Consider the following 24,236-nt stretch of genomic DNA (forward strand, 5'->3'; position numbering starts at 1 on the left):
CTTTGTTTTGTAATTCTAAAGAACAACAATAGGTTTAAAATGTTTTGCGAAAAATTTGCATTTTAATGTTTTTTTCTAAATTGGTACAAAACGTTAATGTATTCTTTGGAAAGTGGATGCATGCTTTCAGGCTATTATGAAATAAATAAACATAGACTCAGAATGTTTAAGAGAGAATTGCAGCAACTGTGGCTTTGGATCCTTGGGTAATCTGAGTGCAGATCATAACTGTGCTAACATAACTGGCTTTACTATTGCTGCAATTTGATGTCTGTTAACCTTGGGCAAAATTATCTGAATAAAAGGAATGATAGGCTTGCAATGACATAGTCTTTCACAACACTAGGATGTACCAAAAACCCTTTATAGCAACTTTAGTACTTTTGAAGTGTAGTCACTCTGAGATGCAACAGACAATTTATAGATAGTAGCTGTTTTTAAATGAAGAATACAAGTCAGCAAGGACATAGAGAGAGAAATGTCTTGGGATTTATTGAGCTTGTCTGAGCGCATATGACAGAACTAAGCAGTTCCTCAACCAACGGATCAGATGTAAGCTCTGCAGTGAATATCCAGTCATGAATGGTGGTGAACAATTAAACATCTCACTAGAAAAGGAGGCTCCATAAATACTTGCATTCTCAATGATGAGGGAGCCCAGAAGATCAGTGCAAAAGAAAAAGCTGAAACATTTGCATAATCTTCAGCCAAAAGTACCAAATGGATGATCCATCTTGGTCTCACCCAGAGGTCCCCAGCATCAAAAATGCCAGTCTTCAATCAGTTAAATTTACTTCAAATGGTACCACAAAATGGTTGGAAATACTTGAAACTGCAAAGGCAATGGGCCTTGATAATATTCTGCCAATAGTTCTGAAGATTTGTGCTCCCAAACCCGCTGCATCCCTAGCCAAGCTGTTGCAGTCTAGTTACAGCACAGGCCCAGCAATATAGAAAATTGGTCAGACACATCCTCCACACTCAAAGCAGGATAAGTCCAACCAGGTCAATTACCATGCCATCAGTCTACTCTGCCATTGTTAAAGTAATGGAAGTTGTCGTCAATAGTGCTATAGCAACGCCTGCTCAGCAATAAGCTGCTCACTGAAGCTCAGTTTGGGTTCAGCCAGAATCAACCAGTTCTTCTCCTCATTACAACCTTGGTTTAAACATGCACAAAAGAGCTTAGTTCCATGGGTGAAATGAGAGTGACTGTGCTTGGCATCAAGGCACATTTGACTGAGCATGGCATCAAAGAGCCCTAGCAAAACTGGAGTCGGTGAGAATCAGAGAAATCTGTGCTTGGAGTTACAGACAGCACATAGGAAGATGCTTGTGGTTGTTGGAGGTCAGTCATATCAACTCATGGACATGTCGACAGGAGTCCCTCAGGGTACAGGTGCACAATCCCTTATCCGAAATGCTCGGGACCAACTGGTTTTCAGAATTCAGAATTTTTCGAATTTCGGAATAAGTGGCAGTTTGATGGTGAAATTTTTTAAAATCTTCACTGAGGAGCAGACTCACTGAGTAAGATGGGCCTTGGAGACAGAATTAAAGCCTGCCAGTGCTGGGCCACACCTCTCCGTGCTGCATCTGAGTGACACGCATAGAGTGGGTATCGACTTGGGTTAACTGTTTGCATGCCAAACAACCCTGATAATGAGAAAACAACTTCATAAAAAACCTTCAGACTTTGGAACTTTTCAGATTTCAGGATTTCGGATAAAGGGTTGTCTACCTGTAGTATCTGAGGCTAAGCCGTCTCCACCTGTTTATCATTGACCTTCACTCCATCATAGAGTCAGAAGTGGAGATGTTCAACAATTGCACGAAGTTCAGTGTCATTCGTGACATCTCAGATGTCATCTTACTGTAAGTACAGTAAGACCTGAATGATATCCAAATATGGGCTGAATAGTGGCAAGTAACATATTCACTGTTCAAATGCCAGGCAATGACTATTTCCAACCAGAGGCAATCTAACCATCCTCCCAGTGGTCAATCCCATTACCAGCTCTGAATTCCCCAAATATCCACATTCTGGTGCCACCATTTGACCAGAATCTAAACTGAACAAGCCTGACAAACACAGTGGCTACAAGAGCTGATCAGAAACTAGCGAGTAACTCACCTCCTGACTCCCCAAACCCTGTCCATTTATCAACAAAACATAAGTTAGGAGTGTGATGGACCACTCTGCATTTTCCTGCATTGCATAAGTGCAGCTCCAAAAACACTCAACACTTGACATTATCCAGGAAAAATGCAGCACTTTTGATTTGCACCATATCCACAAACATTCATTCCCTCCACCCGTGACATTCTGTCGTAGCGGTATATATCATCTACAAGATGTACTGCAAAAATTTACTAAAGGTCCTTAGACAGCACCTTCCATACCCATGACCACTTCTGTCTGAAAGGATAAGGGCTCAGATACATGGGAACACCACCACCTGCAAGTTCCCCATCAAGCCATTCACCATTCTGACTTGGAAACTTATAACCATTCCCTCAGTGTTGTTTGGTTAAAATCCTGCAATTCCCTCCCTAATGGCATTGTGGGGCTAACTACAGGACATGACCTCCAGCGGTCCACAAAGACAGTTCACCACCACCTCGGCCACTAGGATGGGCAATAAACGCTGGCCTAACTGATGATGCCCACATTCCCAAGAATAGCCAAACTGAAACACACTGCCTCAGCAATGCACTGAAATATGAAACTAAATTGTGCACTAAGTCTCGGGACTAAGGCTTAAATCCATAACTTTCCAACTGAGATGTGATAGACGTTATCACTGAACAAGAAAGAGAGAGATGCTGAGAAGGGAAGAGCTAGGCAAAAGGAATTGTTTTTGCAAGTTGCTGAAACGTTCAGGGTCAATAGCATGCCCACAGCAAGGGGGAGAGGGCGAGTTTGGTGGGGGTGAGTTCACTGTGTAAAGCAGAGCCCTTTTGAGGGTGGAGGGCTCATTTTCCGTTGACCCCAACACTGGAGCTGTGTTTAATTTGTAGCAGTTCATTTTGCAGCCCATTAATCAGACTGAGCATGCAGCATTTTCAAAGTTTGGATTTCAGCTGATCCAAGCTCCAAATATGCTTACTCAAACATAGTTACAAAATGTCAAATTTAATTTTAGTAGCTGTTTTGACACTCAAATCTTCCAAGTACAAAACTAAATTTTAAGTTTTACAGGACAGTGCCAGGCTTTGATCTATGTAGGGCCTGTGCCTGGAGGAGCTGGTTTAGTGGCAAATACTGAAATTTCCAACACTTAAAAAAAATCTACAGTTTATATTTTCACCTGTTCTAAACAATCAGCTGTTTTAAAAAGAAACACATGAACGTTATGTACTCACTTTGCAACTTCAAGGAAAATGGACTTCTGTACATTACCATGACTGACTGATTTTTAAAAATATTTTACCATCCAGTAAATAAAATGCCTATTTCCAGAGTTATTCCATTCTGGTTTATAATCTGGAGAGCCAAAGAATTCATTATGTTGACTCAGTGACTTATTTCACTGTTTAAAGTATATTTTCTTTCATTATATGGCATAGAAATAGGCTGTACAGCATAATCAGCCCATACAGATTTTTATGCTGCACTCATGCATCCCCTGTCCCCATCTCCTCTCATCCAATATTGCCATTTGACCACCCATTCCTTTATGACTCAAGCCTATCAAGTTTCCCCTTAAATGTGGTCATGATATTTACTTCAACCGACTCGCCCCTAGAATATGGGAGGAAGTCCCACAGTCTAACCTAGCTTTAGGTGAAGACCATAGAAATTGTAACATGGTCAGCCAGGTGGACTTCATACAATATGTCTTCCCTGATTTGGGGCAATTAATCTGCCTCCAATCAGGAAGCCTGGTTGACAGATTAAAAACAGGAGTGTCTGACATCCTGTTCACTCTCAGAGCTAGCTCTGATGGAGCTGGATCAGTGTCAAGGACTCTCCAAGTGTAAATAAAGGTTGACAGGATACTGGCCTCTCTGTAGTTATTTCAGTGGCGACAAGAGTGAGATTAATAGTGCACCATGCAAAAGCGCCCTCTAGCTGTATCCCAACTGGACTTCAAACAGGCACTACAACTGGCTTCATCTTTGGAAAATGCAGCAAGTGGAGCACTTCTGATGGAAGTGGACACCATTGCCAGTCTGACTGAGCTTAGGAACATCACTTGAGTGAAGGCATTACACAGCCCAACTTGGAACATATTCTGGACAGCGGGACTCTAGGTCAGCCCGCAGTAAAACTCCAAAACAAAGCCAAGCCTCAGCCAAATGGTTAAAAAAAAGTCAAGATCAGGGCCAGCAAGGTGCCAGTATGTGGTCTCAAGATAACAAAAGAGACCTACGAGACCTAAATTGAGTAAGAGAGCTCATAGGCTGGTATCCAGGAGAGTACACACCCTGGAAAGTCATGCATCAGGTTTGGAGCAGTTAAATTGCTTAGTGATATTCAAATCAGAATCTGTCAAAATAAACATCCAGTGAATGTTCAGTTTGTTCTAATGGAGGTTGACATCAGCGTGGCTGTATTATTCGTCTTTTAAAAAATTCATTCTGGACTCCAACCCTTAGGTTTGTGTAAAACCTCGACTGGACTGAGACCCTATACCAGGGAACCTTTACAGATTAATTGTACAACTTCAGTTCTGGTCTCTTATGAGAAGCAGTTGGTTCAGTTATCCCTGATTGTAGTAAAAAGTTTGGGGCCCAAGTTTGATGGGACAAAATTGGTTTCAAAATACTCACCTAGATTGGACTGTACTTTGCAAGTAATAAGTGACTTTCTATTTTTGTTATCAAAATATACTATCTCATATTTATTTGCATTAAACTTTGTTTAATAAGTATTTACCCTTGCTTCAATTACATTAATATTTTCTGTAATTTGTTGCAATCATTCCCAATGGTTGTGATTATTCTCCCAAATTTAGTATTGGTTGGTTGGAATTTAGAAATTGTTTCTTTGATTTCAAAGCCCAAATTGTTAAATGGAAATTGTGAACAATGGTTGCCCTCATGGAGGGAATAATGATGGTACAGTGGAAATGTACACTAGTAATGCAGAGGCCCAAACTAGTGTCTTAGGGTCATAGAGATGTACAGCATGGAAACCGACCCTTCGGTCCAACCTCTCCATGCCGAACAGATAGTGTTCTTCCAGTTCTGATCCTTAAATATAGAAATTACATTAGCCATCTGCTAGTCTTTTAGCACTACATGAATGACTCACCTTCTCAACCTCTCCCCACAGGTTAAAACACCACTAGTCATCCCTCTGTAATGAGAGAGCAGCCCTGTGGTCTCTTAAGACTATGGCAACTTTACCTTTCTCTTTATACCTGCTGAATTAGATTAGATTAGATTACTTACAGTGTGGAAACAGGCCCTTCGGCCCAACAAGTTCACACCGACCCGCCAAAGCGCACTCACCCAGACCCATTCCCCTACATTTACTCCTGCACCTAACACTACGGGCAATTTAGCATGGCCAATTCACCTAACCTGTACATTTTTGGACTTGGGAGGAAACCTGAGCACCGGAGGAAACCCACACAGACACAGGGAGAATGTGCAAACTCCACACAGTCCGTCGCCTGAGGCGGGAATTGAACCTGGGTCTCTGGCACTGTGAGGCAGCAGTGCTAACCACTGTGCCACCATGCCGCCACCGTATCTTTGTCTAATGAAATCTTAAATATGAGTATTAATGTCTCTGGCATCAGTTCCCTAAATTCTTTAAAATACGTGGATAAAATCTAGATCCGTGTCTTTATCCTTTTTGAGTTTGTTTAGTTCATTCAATACATCACCACTTTTATTTCAAATGTTCTTATCCCATTCAGCTCATCATTCAAAGTCATGTTTACCTTTTCAATCTGGTAAAAATCGAACCAAAACACTTATTTCTCCCATCTCTTCCATGTTAACCTGTGGTATTGTCCTGTCTAACCTCTAATGGTGCATCACAGCTTTCCATTTTTCTTGATATACTTGTGAAATATCTCATTATTTTGTTCAAAGTTGCTTAATTATCTTATTCTTCTGGAATCAGAGTTTCAACCCAGCCTAGGCTGACATGTCAAAACTTTCAAATTTTAGCTGGTTGTAAAGAGTCTTACATAAAATGACCCTGTCCATGTTCAGATCAACAAGTGTGAGCCCATGAAACACAGTTGCTAGTGATTTGACACAAATTGGCAATCTTAATTTAGAGGTGTCATTAAAGTGGCAGCTGTTAGAGACAGTAGGGGTGCCATTGATAAGGTTGGGATTAAGGCTTATCAAGGCAAATTAAAAGAGAGCATTATTCTCCACCCGACTTGAGTTGTCACTTGCTGTTTCTGGTCAAGAGCTCTAGGGATTCATTTCTTTTACTTTTGATGTACAATGTGCCTGGATCTGTCTTTAGATGGTGTTTTAAATTGCAAAGTAATTTTTTTCATCTTTGTATGATCGGTATCTTGCAATGGTGACTACAATTGTGGAATATATTTTATTAATTAATTGTATAGCTTTGTCAATTGTGTACTTCAGCAGATCCTTAAGTTTTGTTTCGATTTGTTCTTGGACTATAAGTGATGCTGACCAGGCCAGTAATTATTTGCCATCCCTAACTTCTACTTGAACTAACTGATCTGTAGGGTCAGTTCAGAGTCAGTTAAGGGTCAACCACTTGCTTGGTTTGCGGTGATGTGTGGGCCAGACCAGATAAAAGTAACAGATTTCCCTCCCTAAAGGGTATTAATGAACCAGATGGGTATTTACAATATCGACCAGCTTTTAATTCCAGACTTTTTTTGAAATTGGATTCAAATAATTTGTCATGGTGGGATTCAAACCCATGTCTCTAAAACATTATCCTGAGGATTAAAATTTGTGTTGGTACTACCATTACATCACCCTTAAAGACCTACCCCAATTGAGCTGGTATTTTTCATGGGATATTAGCAATGTTGGCACGTCCTACTTTTACTTCCAAATCCTGGTTAATCTTAGGATGTTGATGGTGAGCTGCCTTTTCAGCCACAATCAGTGCTTTGAAAATACTGTCACACTGCTATTAAGCAGAGAGCTCCTGAATTTTGATTAAGTGATAATTAAGAAACACAAAATATTTCCAAGTTAGGAAGGTGCGCATCTTGAAGGTGGCAATGTTCGCCTCTATCTACCTCCTTTGATTTACTTGGTGATAAAGTTCACTGGTTTTGGAGATATTAATGAAGAGGCTTTGGCAACTTGCTGCAGTGCATTTTGTAGATGGTCCATACCATGGTCTGCTGGTGGTGTAGGGACTGAATAATTAAGATGGTGAATGGGGCCTCAATCAAGTAAGCAAATTTGTCCCAAATGATGTGTGAAATTCCTGACCAGAGCACAATGCATCATCACTGCCAAAACTACCAGATCACCCGAAGGAAAATTGTTGAAATTGGGAATTTTTACTTGATTCTCTCAAGCCAACAGAGGTGAATGCTACACCCACCTTCTTAGTTTCCACAGTTGGGTTTTGTACCGAATACTGCCTGATAAAGTCTAGAGAACTGACATTTCCATTAGAACTGTTCTGGGAGCAAATCAATTCGAGATTCACATGTTTCAGGGTTAGCTTATGCTTAAAGAAGGCAACTAGACCTGAAATAAAGGTTATTTTTAATTATATCAATAGTATTTTAAAATCTTAATATATATTTAAATATCAACTTGGTGCAAATGAAAAAGATGAATGCTAATTTCTGACAAATTCCAAAGGAAACCAAATGAATTTTAGGAAAATGTGATGTCACTTCACTCTCTATGTGACAAGGTTCCCCATGGGAGACTGGTTAGCAAGGTTAGATCTCGTGGAATACAGGGAGAACCAGCCATTTGGATACAGAACTGGCTCAAAGATAGAAGACAGAGGGTGGTGGTGGATGGTTGTTTTTCAGACTGGAGGCCTGTGACCAGTAGAGTGCCAGAAGGATTGGTGCTGGGTCATTACTTTTCATCACTTATATAAATGATTTGGATGTGAGCATAAGAGGTATAGTTATTAAGTTTGCAGATGACACCAACATTGGAGTGTAATGGACAACGAAGAAGGTTACCTCAGATTACAACGTGATCTTGATCAGGTAGACCAATGAGCTAAGGACTTGCAGATAGAGTTTAATTTAGATAGATGTGTGGTGCTGCATTTTGGGAAAGCAAATCTTAGCAGGACCTATACACTTAATGTAAGGTCCAAGGAAGTGTTGCTGAACAAAGAGACCTTGGATTGCAGGTTCATAGCTCCTTGAAAGTGGAGTCGCAGGTAGATAGGATAGTGAAGGCGGCATTTGGTATGCTTTCCCTTATTGTTCAGAGTATTGAGTACAGGAGTTGGGAGGTCATGTTGCGGCTGTACAGGGCATTGGTTAGGCCACTGTTAGAATATTGCATGCAATTCTGGTCTCCTTCCTATTGGAAAGATGTTGTGAAACTTGAAAGGGTTCAGAAAAGATTTACAAGGATGTTGCCAGGGTTGGAGGATCTGAGCTACAGGGAGAGGCTGAACAGGCTGGGGCTGTTTTCCCTGGAGCATCGGAGGCTGAGGGGTAACCTTATAGAGGTTTGCAAAATTATGAGGGGCATTGATAGGATAAGTAGACAAGGTCTTTTGCCTGGGGTCGGGGAGTCCAGAACTAGATGGCATAGGTTTAGGGTGAGAGGGGAAAGATATAAAAGAGACCTAAGGGGCAACATTTTCACGTAGAGGGTGGTACGTGTATGGAATGAGCTGCCAGAGGATGTGGTGGAGGCTGGTACAATTGCGACATTTAAGAGGCATTTGGATGGGTATATGAATAGGAAGTGTTTGGAGGGATATGGGCCGGGTGCTGGCAGGTGGGACTAGATTGGGTTGGGATATCTGGTCTGCATGGATGGGTTGGACCAAAGGGTCTGTTTCCATGCTGTACATCTCTATGACTGTAAGATGTAGTACAGTAACTCATCCTGTCTTCTCTGACTGCACATTCCAAACCCATTTCCCCTACCACCTGGAAGCACAGAGCAGGAGATGTGTGGGAGCACAAGCACTTTCAATTACCCCCCCAAGCCACAGATCATTCTGAATTCGAACTATGTTGTTGTTTCTTCATCATCTCAGTCCAAATACTGAAACTCCCTAATAGCACTGTGGCAGCCTCTACATCTGAAGGATTGTAACAGTCCAGGATCAGGGCACAGCTCCACCTTCTCCGGAGAAGTGGGATTGGGCGATATAAACTGGTCTTGCCAGTGACACCCACATCCTATGAACAAATAAAAGAGCAATTTTGCTGAGACAAAGCAGCTGCTGAATAGGCATTGACAATATTATTCTGTATAAAATGTTGCATTGTTTGGGCTTAATGACAAATTATTCTGTTCTTGAAAGAAAAGCCTTCCAAACCTTGGTGGCATTTTTTAAAAAACTGTTTATATCATTGATTTCCATACAGAGATTGCCACCTAAACGCCCTGAGCCACCTAGTAGTTGTTTTAACATGAAGGAAAGCCAAGTAGTTGAAGAAGAGGAGGAGGAGGAAGAGGAAGAAGTGCTAAAGAACAAATCTACTGGTTTGACCCAAGGGCAAGAGACAGTACAAGAGGCAGGCGTGTCTTACCCCACTGATTTAATGGAGAATCCCAACCAGGATAACGGTGAGTTAAGACATGAATTGTTAACTTCTGGCAGCATGGACCAGCAAGAGGGAGCTCTCCAAGTTTCCTTTATTAATCTCACTACAGGCAGCTGCAGATGTGCTACAGGAGGCCATCATGCCTTTGTGTTAGAGAAAGAAAGATACAGTTGGCTTCATTCTTGCTCCTGATGTGCCATCCCACTGAGTGGTCGTCAATTACGAACACAATAATGAGTGGCTTTGATGTTGTCAGTGCTTGAGTAGTTTCACGGTGCTCACCTTTGACATTTGCACATGATAAGCAGTAAGGTTGGAGCTGCTGGTACCGTACCTCAGTAAAAATCACAGCATGAAGGAGAAAAATATCAGAGCTAGGAAAAACTGCAGCTCCACCTGTTCTCAAACTTTTTAATAAATAATCAAAATGCTCGAGGAATAATCCAGCATCCTTTTTCTTCACAATGTCCTTTTTTTTTGTGAAATACTACATGGAAAAAAATGGTGATCCTATTGAAGTGATTGATTGATTGATTGCTTAATCATCCTAAATTAATTTAGCATCTCAATGCTGTCAAACTCAATCCAACCAATTTCCCAAGCACTGAAAAATACATTCAATCCTAATTTTTAAGTTTAAATATAGTAGATCACGAATCGTAGCTCGAATGGCAATGAGTATTTAACTCCAAGCTTACTTTCACAATCAGGATTCCCGCCCACCTTCCGAGGACCCCTTCGCCCACCTCCAACACACTGCATCCACCTGGACACCCTGCGCTGGCCTATTACCTGCCCTCGACCTCTTCATTTCCAACTACCGCCAGGACATTAACCGACTCAACCTGTCTACCCCCCTCCCCCACTCCAACCTCTCACCCTCACAACGCGCAGCCTTCCAATCCCTCTGCTCCAATCCCAACCTCACCATCAAGCCAGCGGATAAAGGAGGCGCAGTGGTAGTCTGGCGCATTGACCTCTACACCGCTGAAGCCAAATGCCAACTCGAGGACACCTCTTCCTACTGCCCCCTCGACCATGACCCCCATCCCCCATCACCAAACCATCATCTCCCAGACCATACAGAACCTCATCACCTCAGGAGATCACCCACCCACAGCTTCCAACCTCATAGTCCGGGAACTCCGCACTGCCCGGTTCTACCTCCTTCCCAAGATCCACAAGCCTGACCACCCTGGCCGACCCATTGTCTCAGCATGCTTCTGCCCCACTGAACTCATCTCTACCTACCTCGACACTGTCCTACTCCCCCCTAGTCCAGGAACTCCCCACTTACGTTCGAGACACCACCCACACCCTCCACCTTCTCCAAGGCTTCTGTTTCCCCGGCCCCCAACGCCTCATCTTCACCATGGATATCCAGTCCCTCTACACCTCCATCCGCCATGACCAGGGCCTCCAAGCCTCCATTTTTTCCTCTCCAGACGTCCCCAACAGTACCCTTCCACCGACACTCTTATTCGTTTGTCCAAACTGGTCCTCACCCTTAACAATTTCTCCTTCGAATCCTCCCACTTCCTCCAGACCAAAGGGGTAGCCATGGGCACACGTATGGGCCCCAGCTATGCCTGTCTCTTTGTTAGCTATGTAGAACAGTCGATCTTCCGTAATTACACCGGCACCACTCCCCACCTCTTTCTCCGCTACATTGATGACTGCATTGGCGCCACCTCGTGCTCCCGCGCGGAGGTTGAGCAATTCATCAATTTCACCAACACATTCCACCCTGACCTTAAACTTACCTGGACCATCTCTGATACCTCACTCCCTTCTCCATCTCCACTAATGACAACCGACTTGACACTGACATTTTTTACAAACCCACCGACTCCCACAGCTACCTGGATTACACCTCTTCCCAACCTACCTCTTGCAAAAATGCCATCCCATATTCCCAATCCCTCTGCCTCCGGCGTATCTGCTCCCAGGAGGACCAGTTCTACCACAGAACACACCAAATGACCTCCTTCTTTAGAGACCGCAATTTCCCTTCCCATGTGGTTAAAGATGCCCTCCAACGCATCTCGTCCACATCCCGCACCTCCGCCCTCAGACCCCACCCCTCCAACTGTAACAAGGACAGAACGCCCCTGGTGCTCACCTTCCACCATACCAATCTTCGCATAAACCAAATCATCCGCCGACATTTCCGCCATCTCCAAAAAGAACCCACCACCAGGGATATATTTCCCTCCCCACCCCTTTCCGCCTTCCGCAAAGACCGTTTCCTCCGTGACTACCTGGTCAGGTCCACGCCCCCCTATAACCCACCCTCCCATCCTGGCACCTTCCCCTGCCACCGCAAGAACTGTAAAACCTGCGCCCACACCTCCTCCCTCACCTCTATCCAAGGCCCTAAAGGAGCCTTCCACATCCATCAAAGTTTTACCTGCACATCCACTAATATCATTTATTGTATCCATTGCTCCCGATGCAGTCTCCTCTACATTGGGGAGACTGGGCACCTCCTAGCAGAGCACTTAGGGAACATCTCCGAGACACCCGCACCAATCAACCACACCGCCCCGTGGCCCAACATTTCAACTCCCCCTCCCACTCTGCCGAGGACATGGAGGTCCTGGGCCTCCTTCACCGCCGCTCCTTCACCACCAGACGCCTGGAGGAAGAATGCCTCATCTTCCGCCTCGGAACACTTCAACCCCAGGGCATCAATGTGGACTTCAACAGTTTCCTCATTTCCCCTTACCCCACCTCACCCTAGTTCCAAACTTCCAGCTCAGCACTGTCTCCATGACTTGTCCGGACTTGTCTGACCTGCCTATCTCCTTTTCCACCTATCCACTCCACCCTCTCCTCCCGGACCTATCACCTTCATCCCCTCCCCCACTCACCCATTGTACTCTATGCTGCTTTCTCCCCACCCCCACCCTCCTCTAGCTTATCTCTCCACACTTCAGGTTCTCTGCCTTTATTCCTGATGAAGGGCCTTTGCCCGAAACATCTATATCGCTGCTCCTTGGATGCTGCCTGAACTGCTGTGCTCTTCCTGCACCACTAATCCAGAGCCGGATCTGAAGACCACACTGGTGCAACAGACAGGGATTAATTTTATAGTCTTCATCTGTAATATGTATTTGTTGTCCACTCACTCCATTTTGCTGGAGAGGGAATGATCCTGAGTTATCAGTAAGTAGAATCTTGTGCTGTATTTTGGGGCCCCTTTTCCCCCCTACTTTCTTATTGACCTAATGTGGTGTCAGTATTCAGTTAACATTTTTAAAGTGCACTTGTTGACCAGACTTTGTCTCAACCTTTCTCATCATTTCTTTAGATTATGCTTTAATTTCCTGACATGCTTACTGATAATGCAATCATAATTTCCCCCATCAACCATGACCTGAACTAGTCTGATAAAGTAGCCATAGTCTTACAGGACTGCTCTTTCATTAGTGAGAGCTGACAGGAGGTAGTGAGGGTCATCACTCTTCAGGCAAGGGGAGAGGTTGAGAAGAAGAGTCCTTCATGATAACCTCAGCCAGTCTGGGAACTGAACCCACTGTTAGCATCATTCTGCATTGCCAACCAACCGTCCAGCCAACTGAGCTATCAGACCCTCACCAATGTGGTAACCCACTTCTAATATAATTTTCTAGGATTAGAGTCTGGGAGTTACAGATTGCTCAAAGGATTGCATTCATAACAAATTACACTAAATTTACTTAAGAAGCAAAAATTTGTTGAGCCTGTGCGTGAGATGTAGACAGAAAAGGCACATGACCCATGACAGTAGAGCACAGTTTGCCAGTCCCAGAAGATGAGCAGCTGGATGAAGCCATTTTCTACATCTGGAGGTGGCGGGTTCGTTGTTCTTCATTTATATTCTCTGTCAATCCATGCTAACCAGGGTGCTTCCATTCTTCTTGCATTTGAAGCAGACTGAACTCTCCCTCTTCCTGACACTTATTTTTAAACCTTCTTACCAGGGGTTGCCAACCTATCCCATGACCATCGCTTGTTTAACCACATCTGGCTAAGGTTAGAAGGATTGCTGCCCCAGGTGTACATCACTTTGCACATCCCTCAGCTTATTTCATTTGTTAACTCCTGTCAGACACTTATCAAACAAAAGGAAGGCATCATTCTATCGATTCAGAAATATTACCGTGGAAGCCTGGAACAGGAAATCTCGACATGATACCCCTATTATCCTTGGCTAATATTGATGTGTGTCCCTGTCTCTGCCTGCTATTTTTGGGAGAGAAAGAGGTTGTTTGTTTTTTTCCTAAGTGATCACAATTCTACACCTGCACATTCAATATTTTATCCTGCACCTCTCAAGATGGCGCCAGAGTAGAAGGGCTGTGTGCAGATTTTTGGCCCCAGGACGACTTTCATTTTTTAAAAAATTCATTTGTGGAATTTGTGGCCAGCATTTATTGCCTGTCTTTAGTTGCCCTTGAGGTGGTGGTGGTGAGCTGCCTTGTTGAACCGCTGCAGTCCACTTGTGCGTTGACCCATAATGCGTTCAGGGAGGGAATTCCAGGATTTTGACCCAACATCAGTGAAGGAAGACCATATATTTGCAAGTCAGGATGGTGAGTTGCTTGGTGGGAACTTGAAGGTGGTGGTGTTCCCATATTACTGCCTCTCTTGTCCTTCTAGATGAAAGTGGTCATGGGTTTTGTACAGTGCTGTATGAAATTCTTTGGTGAATTTCTGCACTGCATTTTGAAGATCGTACACACTGCTGCTACTGAACATCAGTGGTGGAGGGAGTGGATGCTTATAGATGTAGTTAGTGCCTGTCAAGTGGGCTGCTTTGTCTTGGATAACGTCCAGCTTCTTGTGTTGTTGGGACTGCAGTCATCCAGGCAAGTGGGGAGTATTCCATTACATTCCTGACTTGTATTTTGTAGATGGAAGACAAGTTTTGGAGAGTCAGGAAGTGTGTTACTCACCACAGTATTTCTAGCTGCTTTTGTGTGTATGTGGTGAAACTGGTTGATTTCTGGTCAATGATAACCCCAAGGATCTTGACAGTGGGGGAATTCAATGTTGGTAACTCCATTGAATGTCAAAGGGCAGTGGTTCGATTGTCTCTTATTGGTGATGGTCATAACCTGGCATTTGTGACACAAATGGTACTTGCCACTTGTCAGACTAAGCCTGAATATTATCCATACCTTGTTGCACTTGGACGTGGACTGCTTCAGTATCCAAGGAATTGCAAATGGTGCTGAACATTGTGCGATCATCGGCAAAAATCCTCACTTCTGACGTTTATGGTGGAAGGAAGGTCATTGATGAAGCAGCTGAAGATGGTTACGCCTAGCAGATTGCCCTGAGGAACTCCTGCAGTGATGTTCTGGAGCTGAGATGATTGATTTCCAACAATTACGACTAACTTCCTGTGTGTCATGTATGCCTCCAATCGCCAGAGAGTTTGCCCCCAAATTCCCATTGATTCCAGTTTTGCCAGAGCTCCTTGATACGACACTTGGTCATCTGCAGAGTTGATATCAAGAGCTGTTACTCTCACCTCAACTCTGGAATTCAGCTCTTTTGAACCAAGGCTGTAATGAAGTCAGGAGCTGAGTGGTTCTGGCAGACCCCAGGCTGAGTGTCACTGAGCAAGTTATTGCTGAGCAGGCGCAGCTTGATAGCACTGTTGATGAAACCTTCTATTACTTTACTGATGACGAGAGTAGACTAATGGGGCAGTAATTGGCCGGGTTGGATTTGTCCTGTGGCCTTTGACAAGGTGCCGCACGTGAGGCTGCTGCATAAGATAAGGATGCATGGTGTTAGGGATAGAGTATTAGTGTGGATAGAGGATTGGTTGACACACAAAGCATAGAGTGGGGATAAATGAGTGCTATTCTGGCTGGCAATCAGTGACTAGTGGTGTACCTCAGGGATTGGTGTTGGGGCTATAACAATTCGCAATTTATATAGATGATTTGGAGTTGGGGATAGTGTGTATGGTGTCAAAATTTGCCAATGTCACTAAGATGAGTGGCAGAGCAAAGTGTGCAGAGGACTGTGAAATGTTGCAGAGGAACATAGATATATTGAGTGAGTGGGCAAAGGTCTGATAGATGGAATACAATGTTAGTAAATGTGAGGTCATACATTTTGGGTAGGAGTAACAGCAACGTAGATTATTACTTGAATGGTAATAAGTTGCAGCATGCTGATTTGCAGAGGGACCTGGATGTCCTTTTACATGAATCACAGAACGTTGGTCTGCAGGTACAACAAGTGATTAGGAAGGCAAATGGAATTTTGTCCTTCATTGCTAAAGGGGTTGAGTTTAAAAGCACAGAGGTAATGTTACAGCTGTACAAGGTTCTGGTGAGGCCACACCTAGAGTACTGTGTGCAGATTAGGTCTCCTTACTTTAGAAAGGATGTACTGGCACAGGAGGGGGTGCAGAGGAGAGGTTCACTAGGTTGATTTCAGAGTTATGGGTATTGCCTTCTGAGGAAAGGCTGAGTAGGTCAGGATTATATTCATTGGAATTCAGAAGAATGAGTGGGGGATCTTATAGAAATGTATAAAATTTTGAAGGGAATCGATAACAGAAATAGATAGGATGTTTCCACTCATTGGTGAGACTAGGCCAAGAGGGCATGCTCTCAAGATTAGAGGAAGTAGGTTTAGAACTGAACTGAGAAGGAACTTCTTCACCCAGAAGTTGGTGCTACTTCAGTAATCACTTTTTAAGCTAAGGTGGTTAATTTTTTGAAAAATAAAGGAATTAAGGGATATTGTGAAAACGCAGGTAAATGGAGCTGAGTCTACGAAAAGTTTAGCCATGATCTTATTGAGTGTTGGAGCAGGCTCGAAGGGCTGAATCGCATATTCTTGCTCCTAGTTCCTATGTTATGTTCTTTCTGTGTACAGGACATATCTGGGCCATTTTCCACATTGTTGGATAGATGCCAGTGTTATAACTGTACTGGAACAGCTTGGCTAGGAGACTGGCACTTTCTGGAGCACAGGTATTGCTGGAATGTTGTCAGGGCCAATATTTTTTGCAGTATCCAGTGTCTCCAACTGTTCCTTGATATCACGTGGAGTGATTCAAATTGGCTAAAGACTGGTGTCTGGAATGCTTAGGGCTTCTGGAGGAAGCTGAGATGGATCATCCACTCATCACCTCTAGCTGAACAAGTTCTCATCCGCTCCCATCTGCTTGCTTTTTTCTTTTATTCAAAGTCTTTTATGGCGGGTTAGGCGGTGGCACCAGCACAGCAGCAAGAGCGGGCCATACGCAGAATGGCAGCAGCCTCGGCTCCTCCAATAATCGGAGGTGATGGCAGCAGCAGACCTTTAAAGATGGTGATACTAGCAAGGTGACATCTTGGAGAAAACCAGCAGGAGCAGGACTTCAGGCAAGATGGCAGCAGCCTGGCGTGACAGTGGAGCCAAGGACTGCTGGTTGCGGTACGCCGAGGATGGGGACTCATGGGGGGTGGTACAGCGGTGGTAGCATGGTATCCCCGGAGCAGGGGCTCCTAGTTTTCGATGAGGCGGCTGCTCCTGGTTATCAGCGAGATAGCAGTAGCAGCTGAGCTGGGGCCTCCTGGTTGCAGGGTGAGTGTGCTTTCAGCACGGAACCCAGCGTTGACGACAGTGTGCTGGGCCCAATGGCAAAGAGATGTACCTACAGAGTGGCAACTCTTACATTGGTGAGTCAGACGAAGGAGGCAGCGAGGCGTGGAGGTGCAAGTGCCGTTGGTGAGCCAGCTCTTGGCAGAGATGGAGAAACAACGATAGACTTTTTCCCAGGTATATCTTTTTATTCTTGGACTGTTTACAATGGTGCCACATTGTGACAACTGTTGAAGGTTTTCACTGTATTATTCACTATAAAGTGCATGTGACAGATCACTCAATTCAATTTAATTATTCATAAAGCTCAGTTTCTTATGGTAGACTCATAGTATTGAACTTTCACCTTCTTCTATGTTACATTGAAAAGTATTAGTTCCCAGATTTTTAAAAAATGTATCATGCTGACAGCTTGCACTTCCTGGTATATTGTCTCAACCTTCAGTGGTACTTGCATGTTAACAATTGCCATTGGGAATTGTCATACAGACATTTCATTTTTTTAAACCTATGCTATTGCATGTCTCTGGAGTAGATGAGACTTGGCCCAGTCCAGAGTTAGAGACACTACCACTCTGCCACATTTTTTATTTTGGCATGTCAGCTGTCACAGTCTAATGACAGGTTTTGACCACAAGATGGCACTTAGAGCAAGTTTCTGAAGTAGAGACAAAAATAGAAATTGCTGGAACAGCTCATCAGGTCTGGCAGCATCTGTGGAGAGAAATCAGAGTTGACGTTTCGGGACAAGTGACCCTCAGAACTTTGTGAAGTGGCTGACTGTCCCTCAACTACTTAATTGCTGAGAAGTTCCGTACATTACAGTTATCTAAGTGAATTGCTTTACTGTTATGAAGTTACTCTGTGTAATGAGTTTGTGTTTTTTTTCACTCCTTTTGAAGTACCTTAAAGATGCTGTATAAATAAATGCATGCAGGAGTTTTTGAGAGTGAAAGTTCTGTTCTATACCAATGAGTTGAGCTTGTCAAATGGAATATTTGCACCACTTGGCTATGCTGTAGCTAGCTCGTTCCTATTAGTAATTGTGTATCACCTTAACCCCAATTCTTTTGGATCAGCCCAGTTGCTCCATCACTTGTTTCGTTTTATTCTTGGTGGCACACAATTTTCTTGGCATGACCTCAATCATCATTCCTTCTTGCTTGGCTGCCTTCACCCTCTGCACCCGTTGTTTTTCAGTTGTTCAGGTTTGAAAGAATGTGTTCTGCTTCAAGGAGCCTGACCTCAATTATAATCCGCTTGTTTCCAGCAGTGTAAAAAGGGACGGGACTGGTTCTAGTTTATCTTTTGGTGAAGCACTCCTCCTGAAATGTGTGCAAATCACCCCAAACATGAATAAATGTTGTGCAAGTAGTTCAGAAAAGTTGGCAACTCGGAAATGACCCTGGTTACCATCCTCTGTCATGAAAGCAAGCGGCTACACTAGCTTGTATCTTGAGCCTTAGGCAGGCACATTTCTTCACTAGCATTGGAGCAGAATACAAAAACAGGAGTATGACATTTAGCTCTTCAGTCTGTTCTGCTGCTCAGTTAGATCATTGCTGTTCATCTTCCTGCTTCAGTTCCATATTCCTTGAAAACTTTACCTGTATGTAGAAACAAAACATGTGATTACGTACTCAGCAGCTCAATTCACACCAAGTTCATTGCGTGCTTGTAGAAGATTAATTTGTGTATGCAGTGATGGGACATTGAGAATTCTTTATTTAATAGAGATGTGGATTCAAGTTAACTTTATACATTACATTAAAATCCTTCACTATTAAAGGTTTGGGCTTTTTCTATTTTGTTCGACAAAGAAACATGAGAAACCAGATCATGCTTCCTCAACAGTTTTCCATTGCATCCCAGCTCTACTTATGGACACTCCACTGGTGCAGGGACTCCCCATTAGCTGTGATCACCCAACCCTCTCAGCAGACACAGCAACTCGTCTCCAGCTCAATTCAGTTCAACGTTCCTTTCCCTCTTCTACCACCTGACCCCTCGACTTGGTAGGGCAAACCCCGGGCTAACAAATGCAGATTGAAGTTATGTTTTCTTCCTGCAGCTGCTTACTGTTCCTGCTGTGCTCAGTGAACCCTCAAATCTCTAGCATCTTCAGAGCCCCTCACATCAGCATCAACACTTCTGAGCACTTATTAGTTTGATGCAGTTCCACGTGACAGTTCTGAATTATTTCTGTTTTAACTCTTGTCCGCAGTGCACAGTTGTTGACAAAATTTGTGTTGTTTGATGGATTTCATTGGGAAAGAGGGTAAAACATGGAGATTGATCTGAGAAAATGGGGAAAATAAAACACAGTTTCTAAATTTCCACTTTCCAACTGAAAAAAGGTTTTGACCGAATGTCCAGTGTATCTGATGGAATCAAAGTACTGCCGAGCTGGAAATCTGAAATGAAAACAATGCTGGAAAACTCAGCAGGTTTGGTAGCATTTGTGCAGAGAGAAACTGAGTTAATGTTTCAAATCTTCTTAAATTCCAGTATTTCCACTTCATGTGTTGCAACACACATCTTACTTACTAAAGGCCATCAACAGTGTTAAAAATAACTAGCAGAGCAAAACTACAGTAACTTCTTTCTAAATTACTTAGTCTCATTTTCCTAGTCAAAACTGTCTTGGAGGCACAGCATTTCACAGTAGTAGTCAGATGGCCTGTTGTCATTAGCAAATGGTAGTGTAAATGCAATGGGATGTCCAAAGGAGGGCAATTCTGAGAATCGAGGACCAATGGAGGCTATTTATCCCATTATGCCATGTTGTCACTCCGAAAGAGTTATCCAATCAATCCCATGCTTGTGATCTTTCCCTGTAGTCTTATAAGTAATGTATCCAGGATCAGCATAACACATAATAAAAATATGTTTTCTTCATTTTTCCATGCTCTTTGATCTGTTACATTAAAATAAGACCTGTGATTAGAAACTGTTTCTACCAGTTTCCTCTCCCAACTTCCGTTTTAGTATGAAACTCCAATTTTAAATCTCTCCACAATTTTCTCCACCATCTGTGCTATCAGCTTTGGAATATGGATTCTTAGTCTCTCAGAAACAAATATTTCGAGGTTTCTCTACTCCATTGATTGCTTTGGCATTGCTTGGAACGAACATTAGTTTGGTATATTGATGCCGTAATTTGCCTATTATTAAATTAAATTTACCAGGTTTCCAGTATAATACAATTATGCAATACAATATGCCTTTAAACTGTTGAGCAGAAAATGTCCAATGATACTTCTCAATGTGATCCTTTCCTACTCAAGGACTCCTCCTAACATCCTGGTCAACATTCTTCAGCAGAACAGGAAGACCACATAGTTGCCTTTCATCTCATCTGTTGAAAGTGGAATTATACCACACACAAATTAACTATCCCATAACAGCAGTGACAAACTTAAAAAGTAATTCATTGACTGTTAAATGAATTGGCATGCTATGAAGGTGTCTAGGTGCTTTATTCAAATGTAAATTCTAGCCATCTTTCCCAAATTCATGCAGTGACTGAAGAGATCAGATCAAGCTATATGTGAAAGTAGCTGAAGTAGTTACAGATGTGTCACAATTGTTGAGAGCAATTTGTAGTGATAAATATACCAAGTGACAACATTGATTAAACAATGCAAGAAGTACCTTACTTCACACTAATAGGAAGATTTCATGCCAGCCTTGCAAACAAGAAACATTCAGAAGGAACAATTAGATTTTGAACCGACTGTCTGCGTGGGTTTTTGTATGGCTCTGATAGTCCCGTTGCATTGATTGGATTTGCATTTCCATCCCAAGCTGTTTGAACTAAATTTCCATATTGATAAATTGCATTTTGAATTTTAATCCTGTTCAAAGTTGAGCATGGTGCTATGGAGCTGAGTTCAGGCACTCTGCCACAAGCTTGGAAAATGGGACCATTGTCACTAGGGAATCCTGAGGCACCCAACAGCTAACAGAATGGATTCTGTCCTGTCTTCTAGGCATTGTGTGATTTCTGAATCAGAAATCTCCCTGCTTCAATCTGCAGTTTGAGCTCATCGCACCAGAACACCAGCAATGGTGCAGCTCTTCCCTGAGGCTGTTGCATTTACCAGATTGATGCTCTGTAATTGCGAAGCCGACAAAGCAAATGGTGTTCTTAAGAGTTTTCTGTCTCACTGAATCCACTTCATGCTCTAACAACATGCTCTAAAAGTTCTGCTAACTTTTTGATGACTGCGAAAAGTTTCATCACATCAGTTGATAGCTGATGCAATCCACAACATTCTAAAATCATCAAAAACATTCCAAATAGAACAAGCCATTGCGATTTTTAAAAAAAAAGGCAATTTGCCCTAATTTCTAATGTTAGTGGTGCTTTTGAAAAGAATACAGGATCCAGATTGACATTGATGCCAAATACATATCTGTTTTCCCTTGGGCCATATCTGCCTTTGTGCCAAGTTATGCTAAATATGTGTGTATGCATAATTTACAAGCTAATGGATGAAAACATTACCTCCTACACCTACGGTCATGGAGGCAGGAAGAGAAGAAATGTAAGAAGAGAAGTTTAGAACGTATCCCTCAATCAGATTTCCCTCTCCCCCTCAGTGTCCTCTGCTCCAAGGAAAATAAACCCAGCCTGTCCAATCTCCCCTCATAACTGAGACTTTTCATCCCAGGCAACATCTTGATGAATCTCCTCTCCAATGCAACCATGTCATTACGATAGTGTAGCGACCCAAATTTCATGCAATATTCTATCTGTGGCCTAAGTAATGCTTTGTAAAGGTGCAACAAGACTTCCTTGCTCCAATATTCTATGCCCCAACTAATGATGGCAAGCATCCCCAATGCCACCTTCACCACCCTGTTTACCTGTTCTGACACCTTCCGAGATCTATGGACTCATACATCAGAGTCCCTTTGTTACTCTCTAGGAATCCATCATTCATTGTGTAAATCCTTCTATTAATCGACCTCCAAAAATACATTGCTTCGCACTAATCACGATTAAATTCCATTGCTCTGCCCAAATTACCTACTGATCAATGTCAGACGGGACCTGAGACCATCTCCCTACTGTCAACAACACCACCAATTTTTTTGTGCCATCTGCAGACTTACTAATTATACCTTATACGTTCACATCCAAAACTTTAACATACATAATAAACAGCAAGTGTCCCCTCACCAACTCCTGTGGTACACCACTGATCACAGGCTTCCAAACACAAAATAACCTTCCTACCTTTGATATGATATGGTTAACAGGATTAACTCTTTCCTGTCCCAAAGAGAATTCCCATACTAAATACCATTCATTCTAAATGCAAACGGATCAGTGCAAAAACTAAGCTCTCCAGTTCTGTAATGTTAAATTCAGGTGTAAGCTTTATCCTCAATTATTCATGTTTTCATTCTTCTCAACATGTCAGCCCAGCACATTATCCATCGTTGGTCTGTAAAATCTTAAATTGCTGACAACCAGAAGTTTCAACCTAGATTTCATTTGCAGCATGAGTAACTGGTTTGAGGCTTTAAAAAATTTACGAAAAATAGAAATGAAAGTTCTGTAAATCTAGGAAATCGGAATGGAAATCAAAAAAACTTGCACAACCAGTTTGTCAGCCTTCAAATGAAAGGACAAATGACAATTTGAGGTAAAAGCTCTGTCAAATAGTCAAGTTATTAGCCTTTCTCTTTTGATGTGATACCTTTTTCTGGAACTTCTTGGCTTTCTGCTTGGAAATCTATAGCCTTGGAAGGAGTATGGTGCAGATTCTCCAGCGTAATATGAAAACTTTGATCATTGCATTATGAGGTATGGTAAAATAAAACAAAGAACTAAAGATCTGAAAAAAACAGAAAATATAGGAGAGATGAAACCAGTCTGACAGCATCTGTGGAGAGAAAGCAGAGCTAATAGTTTCAAGTCCAGTGACACTTCTTCAGAACTTTCAGTTCAAAGAATTAACTCTGCTTTCTCTCCACCGATGCTGTAAGGCTTTGAGTTTCTCCGGCAATTTCTGGGTTTTTTTTGCCTGCACTTGGGCTATATTCCTGTAATTATAGAGGATTGAGAGTGATCTGGTGGAGCAGTTTAAAAAATGCAAGAGTGAAGTGGTGTCAGAGAAACTGTTTCACATTGTGAGAGCATTGAGAACGAGGAGTCATGAATTACAGTTAGAGCTAAATATTCAAGAGTGAAATGAGGAAGCATTTTTTCATGTTCAGGATAGGGTGGAGTAGCCTAAGAGCAAAAAACAACGCAGGACAGTTTTTTGAAGAAGTAACAAAGAAGATTGATGAGGGCAGAGCAATAGATGTGATCTATATGGACTTCAGTAAGGCGTTCCACAAGGTTCCGTATGGGAGACTGGTTAGCAAGGTTAGATCTCATGGAATACAGGGAGAACTAGCCATTTGGATCCAGAACTGGCTCAAAGGTAGAAGACAGAGGGTGATGGTGGAGGGTTGTTTTTCAGACTGGAGACCTGTGACCAGTGGAGTGCCATAAGGATCAGTGCTGGGCCCTCTACTTTTTGTCATTTACATAAATGATTTGGATGCGAGCATAAGAGGTACAGTTTATGTTTGCAGATGACACCAAAATTGGAGGTGTAGTGGACAGCGAAGAGGATTACCTCAGATTACAACAGGATCTGGACCAGATGGGCCAATGGGCTGAGAAGTGGCAGATGGAGTTTAATTCAGATAAATGCGAGGTGCTGCATTTTGGGAAAGCAAATCTTAGCAGGACTTACACACTTAATGGTAAGGTCCTAGGGACTGTTGCTGAACAAAGAGACCTTGGAGTGCAGATTCATAGCTCATTGAAAGTGGAATTGCAGGTAGATAGGAGAGTGAAGAAGGCATTTTGTATGCTTTCCTTTATTGGTCAGAGTATTGAGTACAGGAGTAGGGAGGTCATGTTGCGGCTGTACAGGACATTGGTTAGGCCACTGT

At 42.8% G+C, this 24,236-nt stretch overlaps 1 protein-coding gene across 1 annotated transcript in view; it reads left to right on the forward strand.

The window, feature by feature from the left end:
- The window catches only part of slc4a1ap (solute carrier family 4 member 1 adaptor protein), a 137,963-nt gene that overhangs the window by 85,125 nt on the left and 28,602 nt on the right, over positions 1–24,236 (forward strand). Inside the window, exon 11 of the mRNA XM_072551149.1 lies at positions 9,495–9,696. Coding sequence (XP_072407250.1) covers positions 9,495–9,696 — 202 coding nt within the window. The remainder of the gene's footprint in view (positions 1–9,494; positions 9,697–24,236) is intronic.

This window comes from Chiloscyllium punctatum, chromosome 3 (assembly GCF_047496795.1).
Source record: "Chiloscyllium punctatum isolate Juve2018m chromosome 3, sChiPun1.3, whole genome shotgun sequence".
Classification (NCBI taxonomy): Eukaryota; Metazoa; Chordata; class Chondrichthyes; order Orectolobiformes; family Hemiscylliidae; genus Chiloscyllium; species Chiloscyllium punctatum.